The sequence below is a fragment of the Pyrus communis genome, chromosome 17 (genome assembly GCF_041283825.1).
Source record: "Pyrus communis isolate YQ-2024b chromosome 17, ASM4128382v1, whole genome shotgun sequence".
Lineage (NCBI taxonomy): Eukaryota > Viridiplantae > Streptophyta > Magnoliopsida > Rosales > Rosaceae > Pyrus > Pyrus communis.
Window position 1 is genome coordinate 1,804,258 of NC_142581.1, and position 16,200 is coordinate 1,820,457.

Genomic DNA, 16,200 nt, shown 5'->3' on the forward strand with positions numbered 1-16,200 from the left:
AAAAATATTTAGCCCAGAAAATTTAGGTTTTAGCCTAAAAATAGTTTTTTTGCTCCAACCCTTCTGGCCTAAAATTTTAGCCCGAGATTATCAAAGAATGAATTAAGGCTATTTTTTTTTTTAAATTAACTTTAAAAAAAAATTATGTTGACTATCCTAAATTAATTATATGAACATTTTAACCTAAAAATATTTAAATTCCGATAAATTTTGAAAAATCACTAAATCAATACATGAAAATCATGATAAACCACATAAACTTAATACAAACGACATTTAATAAACCACATAAACTTAATACAAATGACAATTAATAAACCGTATAAACTTAAAAAAAAAAAAAAAAAAGACAATTAATAAACCACATAAACTTAATACAATCGAAAACTCATAAACTTAATAATGATATCCACCATCTTGACTTGGTGATGGACTTGGGTGATAGTCATGAGATGAATCGTCATCTTGAAATATACTCCTTGTGACATCCCTTCGTAAAATGTCCTTTTGCTTACCACGTACGTATTTCTTCCTCTCTGTAGTGTATTTGTCAAGGTCCTCCATCATCAAATTAATTTCGAACTTTTCTTGCTCCCTATCCCCTTGTTCCTTCATGGCCAAATGCATTTTGGCCGATTCTTCTTGCCGAGAGATATGGTTTTCATTCATTCTTACCATTTCGCTAGCAAATTGTGCACGTATTGGATCTTGGGACTTCCCTTTTCTCTTTGCTTCCTTTTGCTTATCTCTACCCGGGGGCCTGCAAAAGAAGTTGGGGTAATTTGTTTGACACCTTCATTGTCGGCAAAATTCACACCTTCATTGACATCATTTGGGGGTGGGGCTTCACTATGAAATAATCTTCTCCATTGTTGGTCCGCATCGGTTCCCCACCTCGGACAATCCTTGAGGATGTTCCAAGCATGATGCAACTTAAAAGCTTGATTTTTTGGTGTAGTTCTTGTCTTCTAAATTGACATTGCTTTGTCACCCTATGCAACAAATACATAAAAACAATTAGTTGCAAAATACTATTATATACATGACAAATAAAATATCAACAAAGAAACTCATAATTTCTGAGGCGCCCCTTCCACTAGGCATGTCAACCATGACTCTCTCCAAGCTTCCCTTCCACAAAGTGCACGTTTTACTGATAATCTTCCACCGATCATAAACACGCCAACTTCCCTTTGACCGGTGTTGGAGTTTTCATGGAACTTATCAATGATTTTACCCCACAAAACCTTTCTATTTTGATTTGTGCCGACCGCACCATCTTCGCTAATAGAAATCCATGCCAAACATAAAGCAATATCTTCGTCAAAGGTCCAATTACGACCTCTAACATTCCCTTTTGCCATCTTAAAAATTTTGGAAATGAGAAGAAATGATAGAAAGAAAAATTGGAAGAATTGTACGAGAAAAGTGAGTTTTGTGTGGATGTTTGAACAAATACATAGGTATTTATAGAGTTTTTGGTTGAATTTTGAGTTAAATATATTTTTTTAATTATTTTAGCAGTTGGATTTTAATTTGGACTGTTAGATATTTTTTTTACCGTTAGATTTGATTATATTCTATCTAAGCCGTTGGATTCAAAAAATATATAAATATAAATCTAAAAAAAAAATATTTGAATGTGGACCATTGGATTAACCAACGGTCCAATTACCACCACCACCCGATGAAGAAAAGTAGCCGTTGGCTACAGACAAAACTTGACAAACAGGGGGACACCCCCACGTGGGTGGGGTCCACCTTAGTTGAATGCAGGTTGAAGGCCTTGCGTGCTGAGCGTGGAGCAAGTGACAAAGGGCAATTGGGTTTCACAGTCCAGGTTTCAGTCACAAAAGCTAGGGTCCACTCCAATTTGTGGCCTAAACTTGGGCTGGTATTGACCTCCATTTGGGTTTTAGGTTATTTATAGGTCATGAGTTGGAGTGAATTTTGTTGTTTTTTTTTTTTGGGGGGGGGGGGGGGGGGGGGGGGGGGAGGGGGGTGGAAATTATAGGTTTTGGAATTATAGGTTTTAATCCATTGTTGAAGTTGGTCTAAGGACTCAGAGATCCAAGTCTTTAAAAGAGAGAAAGAGAGATCTAGATCATTGATTTGTATGAGAAAGGGCAGCAAAATAAACTAATGAAGGCTACATTATTTAAAATGAATGATCCAAATATTCGAGGACATAGCTCCTAACATAGAAATCCAGAGAGAATCACAAATCTTTCTGTTGAAGGTGTCATTTACTCCCCTAAACTTGTAGGTCACCAAAAATTGAGGAAAAGTACTAAAAAATTATAAATAGTGAGTTTTCCCTCACCATTTCGGTCCAAATTGCTCTCAAAAGAAGTCATTTGCCAATGTGTCAAAAAGAAAACACAACAATGGATTAGATCATTAGATGTAGATAATAATTCATCTGCATATTGTAGAAACTACAAATTGCTTACACTTTTAAATATTAACTAAAACCAGTACTTTCTACTGTACTACATATTTGTGCCCTTTTTCCTACCAAAAAGGGAAAGACCAAAAATGGTGACCAGGACAGTAAACACAGAGAGAGAGAGAGAGAGAGAGAGAGAGAGATGAGGTTCAGCAAGGGGTAACATCAAAGCGTTTAGCCCGACCGACCACAAATTAGTCAAAACAGTTGCATCCTGGTTGTTCTCGTGAAGCTTGCCCTACGTCGGTTTACAACACTTAACACACCGGCGAAACATAAAAAACAAACCCACCGGCGAGACACAAAAAACAAACGACAGCACCACAGCAGATGCCACTAGATGTGTGAAATTACTCTGGATGTATCATTCCCTCCTCAGCTTCCTCAGCATTGCGTCTACGTGGAGGCGATGACCGCTCCCTTTCCATCATTGCTTTGTGGAAACTCCATCCACCTGCAGAGCCACCACCTGTTGGCAGAGCCTTGTCAAACCTCTCAGGACTACGGCTACGGGCTCTATATCCCGACGCCTTGACAGGGCTGGGACTGCGGCCTCTGTCATACCCATTGGATTGACCATACCTGTCACATACAAGAAAATGCATTTCCAACCATCACTTCTCACAATACTAACGTATGATGGCAATCACATTTGACATAACGAGCGAGCAGATGCAATTAAACAGCCTGAATTTAAATGAGAAAGAAGAAGCAAATTTACCTGCCAGAAGAGGGAGTAAATCCATATCCTCCTCCCCTTCCACCATCCCTTCCACCGTAACTTGAATCATTTTGCCCACGACCCCCATCACGACCACCACTGGGCCCAGAACCCCAACGTCTGAACCTGTTCATCCCACCACCACGGGAAGCCAGCTCACGAATTTCTGGGGGTACTCGCTGATTTGCACCTTCCAAAACTTTGATGAGATCTGATGCATACTTAGCATCCTGATCACCAAAAAATGTATAAGCCAGGCCAGTGGCGCCCGCTCTTCCAGTTCTCCCAATCCTGTGAACATAATCCTCTACTCCAGTAGGGAAGTCGTAGTTGATAACCACCCTGTTAACAAAAATTACCATTATAATTTTGGCCAATAATTTCTTACAAATAAGAAAGATAATGCAAAAGGTACTGTTCAAGTAATAAACCAGTTACACACACCCTCAAAGAAAAATCTTAAATAGACAGCCAAACAAAATTTAACTACTCGTAGTTTATCTTAAAATGACCCCGACAAATACAATCCTCCTATCAGAAAGGAACACCACAAAATAATAACCTCATATTGAAAGAATGAAAACCACAGAACCAAAATATAATTCAATTCTAACAGAAATAAATATGTAACAAGAAGCTGGGAAGTACAAAACCTTATGTCCTTGATGTCCAATCCTCGAGCTGCAACGTCAGTTGCTACAAGAATTGGAGTCCTCCCAGAACGAAATTGATTCAACACATAATCCCTCTCACTCTGAGATTTGTCGCCATGAATTGCAGCAGCTCCAAACTGGCGGGTTAGATTGCGAGAAAGTTGATCACACATCTTCTTGGTCGAACAAAAGATAATTATCTTAGACCCTGGCTCTTGAGACCGCAATATCTGCTCCAGTCGTCTGTGCTTCTCCATTGAGGTCAGTACTTCAACGTACTGTAAGACAGGATATGTTTTTTAGTTAAGCTGTATGACAATTTATATACTACATAAAACATAAACAATATAAAAGCTGATAGTTAAGTCCTCCACACCGGCTAAAGGGAACAAATATGTAAATGCTTTTTATCTTTTAAATTAAAACTCTTAATTGATCACCCCTGATCACCTAGAGTGATATCCTAACATCTAAGGAAACACACACAAGATAAGCCAACATGCTATGGACTTTACTATGGCCAGCATTACTTGAGTTAACATACCTGTGTGATAGACTTATTCGCAACCAGTTCATCAACATTGCCAATGTTAACCTGAACAGGTTTGACCAGTAGATCCGCTGCAATCTTCCGAACCTCCTTCGGCCAAGTTGCGGTATACATTAGGGTCTGGCGACGAGCAGGTATCTCCTTCACAATCTTCCTTATTTGTGGTTCAAAACCCATGTCCAGCATCCGGTCAGCCTCATCCAGCACTAAATAAGAAACTTGATGGAGACTGATTCTCTTCATTTCAAGAATATCATTCAAGCGGCCAGGAGTGGCAACCACAACATCTGCTCCTCGGTCAATATCTCTCAACTGTGGTCCCTTTGGAGCTCCTCCATACAAACACTGAACAAAAATAAATAATTAAAATCATTTAATCAGAGAATACAATATAAAATGGAGCTGAAAAACATTTCAGAGGACATTGAAGTATAATCTACTTTAAGAAAACTTCTCAAAGTTCAATATATTAGTGGAATAACATGCCTTGATGGGATTCTAAAATTAAAGAGGGGTACCAGCCGAAGCCTTGGAAGGGCATCACTTAATACAGACAGAAACATGGCCAATTTAATCCATAATATTATTTTCCCCAAGGAAAAGACCTAAAGCAAAGAAAACAGAATGAACCCCTAATATAATCTGTCAAGTCAAGTTAGTTTCAGTGGCCAGGTTCAAGAGTAAGGGGTCAGTTTTAGAACCAACGCAGTTGAAAGACTAGGTACTTAGTTAAAGGTTCAATAAGTCGAGTCAGGCAGCACTGGAATTTGATAACCATAATTGCAACTGTATGAATGCACAAGCAGGAAAATATTAACCAAATAATGTATGCACACAAACAAATATGCAGCATCAAACAATACCATCCTTGAAGACATTTTTATTGATTAACCTGAAAAACATAAAAAGGACAAGAAGTTACATACCACACAAGATATCCTTGATGACTTCCCAAATTTCACTGCCTCATCTTGAATCTGTGTTGCCAGCTCCCTAGTTGGTGATAAAACCAATACAGTTGGACCCATCTGAGGGTTATTACGAGTGCGCTTGAGATGGATAAATCCTGGAAGCAAATACCCCAAGGTCTTCCCTGAACCAGTTTTAGCAATGGCTACTATATCTCTACTTTGAAGAGCAACCGGCCAAGATTGTGCTTGAATTGGAGTTGGGGCAGAGAAACCAGCACTTTGTACCTGGAAAAAGAAAAAATTCCAGGAACCCCCATAAGCAGATGTAATGACTTAAAGATTTGGATTTGTTTTCTTTTTGGCCTTATAGAACAGTGGAATGGCAGAAGAAGCAACACCCCCATTGCTGGTGACCAAAGCTTGCAACAGCAAGCTGGAGCAGGAGGAGGCCTCTTCTTTCATTCGGGCCAAGTGGCAGACTGAATCACCAACAACAGGCCCAGCCACAAACTTGGGTGATTTGGAAAGCCCTTCCCAAAAAATTGGTCCACGGAAAAGGGCGCTCCAAATTAAATGCAAGCCCCCACAAAGAGGGCAGCACAGCGTACGACATTAGCTCCGCCCAGGAGCAAATATCGCACCTGCGACAAAAAGTACAGACGGCAAAAGAATTAACATGAGTCTGAAACTCAACATTGGACCTCTAGCAATCACGTAACTTTGCACACAACACTCAGGTTACTTACACTTAATGGCCACCAGTATTATTCAAATGAAACACAAAAGCAGAAGCATAATTCAATACCTCTCTAAGAATTTCAGATGGGAAGCCAGTAGATTCAAATGAAGTGAATGGTGGAGGCACATTATCACCCTAGCAAAAGAGGTAAATCAATTGACACTGTGAGCAGACCAAAAGTTGATATCAGGCAGCCACAGAACAGATCATTTTCAGGACAAACATAAGAAACATTTAAAAAATCATAACAGCTACTAGATAACAAAATCACGAATTCACCTTAATAGCTAACTAGCTACACAATTTAATAATAACAGTAATAATAATCCTACTTAATGATAACAAGATAAGACGAGAGAGAGAGAGAGAGAGAGAGAGGGGTGATGACGTGACTCCATCGAATACTCCTAATACAATCAGCTGATCACATATGAGAAACATCTCTCACAGTGCAAGACCAAAACATTTTGCACCATACAACAATACACACATACATATTATGCACAAGCCCCAAGAGACATTCTTAAAGCTACAAAATGATCAGGCTAACCCAACCAATCCCAATGCAAATGCATGCAGGCAGAAAATATAGAGATTTAAAACCACAGATCCTATGGAGAAAAGATAGATGGTAAAAGTACAAAACAGAATGACTAAGTACCACATACAAACAAGAAAGAAAAACCAATATAAACACTATGATATAACGTCTGTATAAGAAATTTCTTAATACTCACAACAACTGATATTTCATGGCGGAGACTATAAGCCTCAGCAGACAAACCACTTCCAGTGTCTGATCCATTTCCTTTCACAGAAGATCCTCCATGTGAACTTAGTGTCCCACTTGGGGTATTATGAGAAACTGTTGCACTTCTTGCAGTCTAATTCACAAACAACACCACCATATCAGTTCCCATACGAAAACGTTTACCAATCAGGTTGCAGGGAGCTGCAACTGTATAAGAAGTCGCCCAAGTGGCAAGCTTACCTGCTGAGTTCTTGATCCTGTGTCAAATTTCGAGCCACCATTGCTGCCTCTGCTATACCTATCATCTCCCTCATCAGGACGACGTTGCCCTTGTGAAGATTGTTGAACATGAACCGAGGAACTTATAGACTGTGCAGAAGAGGGCTTTGATGGAGGTGCTGAGCTTGTTGGCCTATCATATTGGGTAACGTTGGTCTCCGGGTTCCAGAAGTAAAGATACCCCGTTTTACCATCAACCAGACCTCTCCATGGTTTGGGGAGAGTTGGGTCCTCCGGAGCATATCGAGGACCAGCAGCAGTTGCAATGGCAGCCATGGGAAGAGAGCACTACACTATAACATTAAAAAAACAAAAAACAAAGGAGAAAATGCACATATAAGTAACAAATTGAGATAAATATACACCAATCGATGAATATGTCAAAGCAAATCACATGCATTGTGCCGAACGTATATAAAAAAACATGCAAAACAAACGCTAGAGGATATAAAATTAAAGCCCAAATTTTGAACAAAAAAATAAAATACCAATCCCAAATTTATGAAAATTTCATAGTTACACGAAGCAGAAAATCTGCACCAAATGTAAAAGTGAGAAGAGATTACATTATGGATTTTCCACCGACCAAGTGTCAAATAAGCTTATCTCTGTTTGGTTCCCGAGAAAATTACAAAAACGAACGAAAACAAAGTCAAGCAACTATTATTCTAAAAAATAAAGCAAAGCATGCAATAAAGTCTCAGCTTTCTCTCCCTATCATTTTCTCGAGAATCGACGAGAAAATCGGACATGCAAAAACCCTAGAACCAACTCAATCGAATCGTGCATTTGATTTGACCTAACGGAAAAATGCAAACGTACGGCTCTGAGAGATCTAAGTGACGGGGAGAAATAGGGTTAGGGTCGGAGAGAATCGGACCTGACGGCGTTGTTTGGGAGAGCGGATGGAACGAGAAAAGCTCCGACGAGATCTAATGGAGAAACCCCCTTTGGATGTGCGAGAGTGAAAAACCTACGCTTCCGAAGGGTGAGAAGCGTAGAGAGAGAGGAAAGAGTCAAGGGGATTACCCAACATATATAAAGGTAGAGGGAGGGGGAAAGAAGTTTAATTGGGTTGTAAATGCTACTTTTAAAATGACTGAATAATTTTAATAAAAACACAATTTAATTTGGAAAAGCTAGAAAGCACTTCAATTGTTGTTAAAATTTAAAATTAAAAAGCACTTTCAGTTATTTTAAATACTTCTAAACAAGTCTGAATATACTTGGGTTTTGGTGCATTTGTTTTTTATTGTTGTTTTAATTTTGCTTTTGGCGGAATTGAGTGGGTTATTATTTTTATGCGGACCCTTGTTTTTTTAATTTATGTCCCCCTCAACAAAATATCAGGTTGAGGCAACTCGGATGGTTTGGAAGTTCAACCCGACTCTAATTCAACTTTCTCTATTCGGACTATAGTTGGTTCGAATTCATTTGATTTCGGGTTCATTCGGGTTAGGTCGGTTCAAGTTAAAAGATCAACCCACGAGTTAAATCTACACTAAATTGTGAATTTATCACACAAATGAAACAAGTACAAACTCAAATTGAACTGCCAGAGTATTTATAATCAACTGAAGAAATGAATTAAGGACATTAGATAATTTGCTGGATAAAAAACGAGTTACATTTGCTAGAATTCACCGTACAGATAAATGAAACCGGCTAGGTCATGATGGGCTCCGGCCATCCACCTAATGGTTCGGGCCGGGCCGTTCCGGGCCCAACTTTAAACTTCTGTCGGACTTGTACCAGTCTAGCCCATTAAAATAGAATGAGGTGAATGAACTCTAACTGAAACCTCACCTATTTTTATTTTCTTCGTAAAGAGGACCAACTGGTGGCTTTGCCACGACAGTTCATTTTTTCGGAGACCGACACTCATAGAGGCATTTCAGCCTCTCCCTGACCACCATCATGTGATTCACCAGTGCAAGGAAACGAACCCAAAACGTGCCGTGTGAAATACAAGCCTGGAATTCGTCCCCAACCACTGAGTCACATTGTGGTGGTTACTAAAACCTCTTTTATACACAAATTCGAAACTCCAATTACAAGTGTTTGTTCCCCATGAAAAAGGTCAAAACTTTTACACAGGGCTAAACATGAAATCAAGTAGCTTTACAGAGAATTGAATCAATTGTTTCTTCCTCCCATCATGTTCTTCACCAAGTCCAATATTCGGAAAAAGTCGTAAAAAAGGGCCGAATCCTTACCCTCCAGTCCATCACGATGATGTCGATTGCTGCCTGCTAGATTGTTGCACGGGCTCCCACCAATCACCAGATCAAATCCGCCAAACTCGCTCATGTACTGCTCAAGGTGATCGCCATTCAGTTGTTGCACGTCATCAACGTGCTGCAACCTCCCTCTCTGGTTGGTTTGCTCCCACCAACTGCTCACAACGTTTCTGTTCACTTCTGAGATCTCTACAGAGATAACATTCTTCAGAGGGACACCAAGCCGGTGAAGGGCTACTTCTGCCCCTCCAATGCCAGTAAAGAGGGAGAGGACGTTGATGCCATTGGGATACATATCCTTGAGCACAGACAGATGATATGCCACAGTGTCAACCTGCAACAAGTTCAAATTATTAAGTAAAATGCTAACGAACCTTATGAAGCTTCGAGAGAGATGAAAATGGTAATGAAATGTAGACAGAATTCATTACCTGGAAGGAATTCCCAAGTGACTTGTACCTGTCAGTCCGGCTTATTCCCCTTGTGTGGTTTTTTGGGAACCCCAAAAGCATCTCCACTTCATCAGGCTCAAGTGGGGCGACCTTATTTCTCCCTACCCACACCAGATTCCACTTGCGGCATTCGTCAAGGACATATTTCTGGACTCTCTCTGGTGGTTCCCCATCAAATTGCTCAATAGCCTTCCTGATCCTCTCAGTCAACTTAGCACTCGCAATACATGTTTGCAAGCAGTTTAGCTTTTCCCGATTGTCCCAAGAAGGCCACCATTTCCTTGTCAAGGGAAATGCCTTGGCTATGGTGTCTGGGGGCTGTGGCATGAGAGGAAACCTATTCTGGATGGGGAGGTTGTGGACATAACCTCTCTTCCTTGCAGCAGCAGAAAAGTACTTTGAGTCCACAAACTCCGGCTGCACATCATACAGGAAGCGGGAGATGGTGGTCCAAACCCCTTTAGGAGCTAGTGCAACATTCTCATAGTAGAAGTATGGAGGCCCTACAGCTGCCTCTGGGAGAGTCCTATGTGTCAGCACATATGGATCAGTTGGGGTGCCAAACCCAACCATTGGATTTGGGAGATGAACCGTCTCATCATCATCCCCTTGGTTTCCACAAAGCCGCATCTGCCTCTTCTTCTTCTTTAGGATCTCATACTCGAGAAGTTTCCTCTTCTTGTATGAATGTGATCCAGGCTGTAAAAGTAAAACAACAATCACAACCTATAAAACTGATTTTGTTAAAAAACCACAAAAGGTTATCATATTATACATCAGCAAATACCTTCTCTTCAATCGGAAGAAGGGCATCTTCCGCCCGTGCCATTTGAGCAGCACATATAAAATCAGTCAACTCAGCAACAGTGGAGTCTGTACCTGAAATGTTTGAAGGGAGAAATAGGGCTAAGGAAGGAGAAACAGGCAATCAAAACACCAGAACTGAAAAGGAGACTTCAGAAAGGATGGCATAACAAATTGGCTTAACTAGCAGAAAGTGGTTTACTGTCCAGAATCCCAACAGGGCATACAGCTATGAAGGATGTTTCTTTGGCCCCCAAATCATATATGAAACATATTCTAGTCAACATTATCCAAGAAATTCTCCTGACTATGCATTTGGTTCGGCGCTGAAATTATGTAAAATAAATAAACAGCATTTTACAGGATATCAACTTAATCATCTAAATCAAAGCAAAAGCAACTAAACGGGTTGACATGCATTTGTGGGCACATGACTGTGATCCCGGCTACCCACAAGGGAAGCAAAAAAATTTCCAACATGAAGGTGAGATGTTAGACACTAAATCAATGCACTTTTATTTATTTTTCTGGAGTCTAAAATTATACCAAAAGTAGCATTTTCCAGGATTTCAACATAATCATCCAAAAAGAACCAAAGCATAAGTAACTAACTGGAGATGTGGACAAGAAAATGCTAAAAGCAACATAAAATCAACATTATGCATATGGATAAAACTAAACTTATACCACATCTTTCGATTGCTATTGAGGCCTCCTCCATTGTGTACCCCATATTGACCAAGGCCCTTATCTTCCCTTTCTCCGATGTAGGATTTATGATATCCTGCACAATAGGTAAATTAAATTTCTATGAGATACACACATGTGCGAAATGTGTTTGACTCTTTGTCATGAACTCACTATCCTGTGTACATTGGCATGTTAGCACACAAAATAGTGCGACACGCGTTTTTAAGAATGTTGGAAAATGATGTAATATTTTGTTGTTTGATGGATTGGGGAAACACAGAAAATACAAAAGCTTGGCAAAAAGTGAAAACCCAATATAACATACAACTTATTAGCAAGGCCAATGAACTACCTCGGTATCAGAACAGCTATCCAAGTCTGAAAAATCATCCAGAAAGCTCTCATCGTAATCATCAAGAGAGAAGTCATCAGAATCAGCTTCCTGCGGTTCTACTTCCTGCGGTTCTACTTCCTGTGGTTCTACTTCCTGGAGCGTTTCTACTTCCTGCTTTTCTTCAGGAGAACTCTCAAGAGCCTGCAAAAAATATTATCAAGAAAACTCTCAGGCAGGAAGAACTTATGTTCTTAAGATATGTGACCCCTTCATCTTGATAATTTCTTATAGGACCATATTTGATTTTGATTTAACAGAACTCCCTTACTACTAGTCAAGATAATACAATAAATAAGGAATCCAGTCTTATAGCCATATTCGGCAAACAATAATGTAAATCCTTTTTTGCATGGGCTAGTATTAAGCGAGTTCTGTTATACCAAACTCGCAAACCCAAATTATCCATATCGCAAAAAATAAGTATCCAAAGCAGAAATCTTGACTCACCGAATATGTGAGGAGGGTTTCCAGAATTGAATCTGTATTTTCTTCTCCTGGATATTCCATCAGAGCAGTGTTATATAAGGTTATAATTGAAGCATTTGTATGAAAACTTTTACTGAAATGAAATGATACAATGCTCTTACCATGTTCCTGAATTGCTTTGACAACCATCTTTTCAGAAAATCCCATTGCCACAAAGTGATCAAGAACTTTGGTATTGGAGGGACCGGCCGATGAGCTCGACTTCAAGAAGATTTAAGTAACATATATTACATATCCCATTTAAAAAATCGTCAGTTATCCATAAATGTTTGCAAACTCATCGAAAGTGATAAAAGTATGAAGAAGTAGATTCAGAAATTTTCAATGGAGAAATGCCTAAATACCACTAAGAGACATTAGGTGCAGTTAATTTCATAAACAACAGGGAAGTATTTCGTCTATGCCCCAGATGACATTAAGAGTGTATAGATTGTTTTAACCATCTCCAAAAACATCTTGAAATCAAAAAATCATTTCAGAACTAATGCAAAAATGTTTACCTCCCCAGATCTCACAATAGCTTCTCCACCAACTGTCAAACTTGAAGAAGTAGACAACGTAAAGTTCTCAATTTCCAGCTCATCATCAGTATTCCAGTCAAAATCATTACTGTCTTCACCATCCTGCACAAGTTTATATCATACACGTAAACAATTAAAAGAAGTAAAAGGGACTCTTTTTACATGAAGAAAGGACAACTTTAGTCAACTAAGGGCCACTCAAACACTACAAACATAGTTCACCAACAATACAACTCTAAACCAGCTAAGTCCAGGGCATAACAACTAAAACAAAAAACCAAAAACTCATCTGCCTAATTTCCACATTTAGCAATAAGGATAATCTTTAGATCCAAAAGAAATGAATGACTATATGAATGAATGAATAAAAAACTTAGTAAAAAAACAAATACCATAAAAAACAAATACCATTTCACCGTAAGCTGTGTTTGGCCCACGCAGCGGTTTCCAAGCTGTCCAAGTAATACACAGAAAGAATAAGTGCAAAAACAACTGCAAATTTTGATTATAAAAGTCAAAAAATATATTAATTACCCAACTTCTATAAGAGGCTTTATAGTAGACAACTGAGATTGCATATTCATGACTATTATTTAGCGTGTCGAGCTAGAATTGCAGTCGACTAGTATTTGACACCATAAAGCAAGAACACGACATAACTCGACTAACATCATACTATGAACACTGCCCTTTTCAAAATAAATTCAAGAATCCCAAACGGCGCAGCATAAATTTCCAAGCGTACAGCATCCGTTACGCTACAACTTAAAAATATCCCTCTGCATGCTAAACACATTCAGATTTTGCTTGCATTCTTTACGCAATCAACGGCCAAACCTGTTGGATTTCAAGTGGACCAACCTCATCTGCGTCCCCAACCCCCCAATACTTCCTAATTCCAGTATTTGAAAGGCAACATAACATCCACAAAACTACAAAGCATCCATCTTTCTACAATACCAAACACAACATAAAACCCCAACTGTTTCCTGAGAATTGAGGCAAAATGCAGAAGGAAATCGTAACACTTTTTCTTGCCCTCAAATAATTGAAAGAAAAGAAAATCAAAAACCACTGTTCAATATCCCTTCATGTCCTACTTTTTTCGGCAACCAAACAGTGGATTTCATCAGTGGCATAAAGAAAATCCCAGTCTTCCGCATAAACACAAAATAAAAACCCTAATCAACAATAAAAACAACAATACCAGTAACTAATTACCCACAATTCAAAATTGCGATTAAAAACAAAACAGAAGCAGCCTCGATCAAAGAAAAATCACCTCCGCAGAAGGGGCCTCACTGATCCCGAAGCTCCCCTCGTTAACACCGGCAATGCGCTTCGCCTCCGTCAAAACCCCCCCTTGCGGCCTTGTACGGCGCATGCGAAGGGAGCTCCGCCGCTGAAAAAAAGACCCGGCCGGCAGAATTTCGCAGGGAAACGAGAAGAGCTCGGTGGAGAGAAATCTAGAGAGAGAAAGCCTCTGAATCTAGAGAGAGAGAGAGAGAGAGAACTGTTGCCGGTCAAGTCAAAGAATTGCGTAGACAGTCTCTGGACATATTCGCAACGCGAACCAGAGCGCTGAGGAAGGAAGACGGTCCTCCTGCTCCCGGTGCGCGCTTGGAATCACGCACAACGACACGCCGTTGTGTGAAATTCTTTCAAATACTCGCTCGCTTAATACAATTAATTTTTAATTTATTTATTTTTAATGAAATTTCTAAATTAATCCACAAATCCTCTCACAAAAGTGGTTTTTGAAACTTCTGACGTTATCATTTAGAGTGTGGATAGCGTTTCTCTTTTATTTAATTAAATGTTATTTGTTAAATTGAAAGCAGCAAAAGTGGGGTCCATTTCTTGGAATCCTGCTTTTGCTTTTGGTTGGGTGGGGGAATAAGTGTGGTGGGACAAGCAAGTATGTTAATTTCATACTCTCGAGAGTATGAAATTAAAGATTCTTGTTGCTCCCTAGTGAGAAGTGACATAAGCTAAAGCTAAGAGAAATAAATAAGTTATGTCGTGACAATTTTTATCTGAATGCTTATTTCAATCCCTTTTTATCTTTTTACTTGTAACTCACATAATCACGTGACGAGAGAAACAAACACGTTAATTTTTTCAACACATGGGACCTAATCTTTCCGCGTCAAGAGATTTAACATTTCACTTCTTACTTTTTACAGCTTTTTACACATGACACCTAATAAATTTCACTTAACATGCAATTTATCAAGAAATTACAAGAATCACTATAGGGTGATCCATGGTTAGAGATGAATTTTAAGTCTGTATTCTACACATCACTTTTTGAATTCGATTCATAACGCTCATGAATCACACGATGATGGGAGAGAAAATGTCTTTGTAGGTCATATAGCTTAACAACAAATATAGTATATTCGTGGTGTAACATTCACAAGTACAAATAATTGTTCCTAAATTCATATAGAAAGAACTTTGCAATTTCTTTTTCTTTTATACAAGGATATATTTTAATATTTGTATTAGTTGGATTTTAAAATTGCTCACCTAATTATTTATTTTCCTCTCAGACATGTTGTCGTAGGTGTTTTTGTAGATTTTTATTCCAAACGTCAGAAGTCAATAAAACCAGCATCATGGCCAGCAATGGTCATGGCGGCCGTGGGTGGACGGCATCTTAGCGAACCATATTGGCCGATGGTGGTGCCGACGTAGGCTTTAGCCGCGATCAAATCACTCAGCTGCCATAGGTGATCCAATCACTCATCAGAGTCTTAGTAGTGTAACGTGCCGGATCAGCCAGAAGTACAGTGTTTTTCACTAATACGAAGGAGCAAATTACACTAATGGTACAGTTGCTACACAGAGATTTGTCTCGGCGAGGCTTATCTAGATACCTAGAAAGACACATTGCTTTCGGGCATGCTCCGGCACCAGTCTGGAGTCTGGACAGAAGCTCAAGAGTTGCTCCCTTCAGCCCTACATAAGCAATCATCATTCAAATAACGTTATAGCGATCAGCACCACATATATACATGGATACGTACGCAATCACAGAAATGAATAACAACGTTGAGGCTTGAAGTTGAAGAAAGGAGGCAAAGGGATCAAGCTGCCAAAATAAACAATTAAGTTGCTGATTTGATAGAATAAGAAGTTGAACACTCAGTATCGCTTGGTTAAGAGAGCGAGAGAGATGTGAATAAATCCCCATTCCTTTGCAGTTTGCACATAAATACTTTGAAGGAAAATGGCACTACTTACAGCAGTGAATCTTAGGCTCGGAGAATACTGAAGCAATCTTGACACAAGATCTACTGCTTCAGGAGGCATGCGCTTGTGGAATATATATCTGCATGCAAGGAAGATAATAAGAAGGAAAATAACACGCAAAATCATCGCAGAAGAACAATTCTCAGCAAGGAAGCTAGAAACTCACTTTGTGCCAAGGGTGAGCCTTGATTTGTGGGAATTTGAATTCTGTATATAATTCGGGTTCATCGTTTGATTTCCTCACGATTTGGTGTACCAAGTACCTAATTCCAGAGACAAATGTCAATCCAGTTCAGGTTGCA

General features: G+C 39.3%; 2 protein-coding genes across 2 annotated transcripts; both read right to left on the bottom strand.

The window, feature by feature from the left end:
* Positions 1-2,356: 2,356 nt before the first annotated feature.
* On the bottom strand, positions 2,357-8,281 carry LOC137707881 (DEAD box RNA helicase family protein). Its single transcript, XM_068446812.2, has 9 exons — positions 7,934-8,281; positions 7,015-7,346; positions 6,761-6,907; positions 6,090-6,158; positions 5,300-5,569; positions 4,368-4,718; positions 3,824-4,101; positions 3,171-3,512; positions 2,357-3,031 (listed from the first exon to the last, which is right to left on the bottom strand). The coding sequence occupies exons 2-9, from the start codon at positions 7,327-7,329 to the stop codon at positions 2,800-2,802; spliced, it is 2,004 nt and encodes a 667-aa protein (XP_068302913.2). The 5' UTR covers positions 7,330-7,346; positions 7,934-8,281; the 3' UTR covers positions 2,357-2,799.
* Positions 8,282-9,032: 751 nt separating this feature from the next.
* On the bottom strand, positions 9,033-16,126 carry LOC137707457 (DNA (cytosine-5)-methyltransferase DRM2). The gene is made up of 12 exons (XM_088689418.1): positions 16,065-16,126; positions 15,890-15,977; positions 13,923-14,129; positions 13,478-13,591; positions 13,049-13,132; positions 12,620-12,742; positions 12,081-12,320; positions 11,592-11,774; positions 11,237-11,333; positions 10,533-10,624; positions 9,725-10,444; positions 9,033-9,627 (listed from the first exon to the last, which is right to left on the bottom strand). The coding sequence occupies exons 1-12, from the start codon at positions 16,124-16,126 to the stop codon at positions 9,190-9,192; spliced, it is 2,448 nt and encodes an 815-aa protein (XP_088545544.1). The 3' UTR covers positions 9,033-9,189.
* Between the last annotated feature and the right edge of the window lie 74 nt (positions 16,127-16,200).

What these genes read in the sequence shown, in the direction of transcription:
- LOC137707457 (XM_088689418.1), bottom strand. Translation starts at nt 16,126, where the DNA reads ATGAACCCGAATTATATACAGAATTCAAATTCCCACAAATCAAGGCTC. An exon ending in CGAGCCTAAGATTCACTGCT is followed by an intron (nt 14,130 to 15,889) that starts GTAAGTAGTGCC and finishes CTCTCTCTCTAG; the next exon opens with ATTCAGAGGCTTTCTCTCTC. An exon ending in ACACAGCTTACGGTGAAATG is followed by an intron (nt 12,743 to 13,048) that starts GTATTTGTTTTT and finishes AAACTTGTGCAG; the next exon opens with GATGGTGAAGACAGTAATGA.
- LOC137707881 (XM_068446812.2), bottom strand. Translation starts at nt 7,329, where the DNA reads ATGGCTGCCATTGCAACTGCTGCTGGTCCTCGATATGCTCCGGAGGAC. An exon ending in CATCTGAAATTCTTAGAGAG is followed by an intron (nt 5,570 to 6,089) that starts GTATTGAATTAT and finishes TTCTTTTTCCAG; the next exon opens with GTACAAAGTGCTGGTTTCTC. An exon ending in CATCAAGGATATCTTGTGTG is followed by an intron (nt 4,719 to 5,299) that starts GTATGTAACTTC and finishes ATTTTTGTTCAG; the next exon opens with TGTTTGTATGGAGGAGCTCC.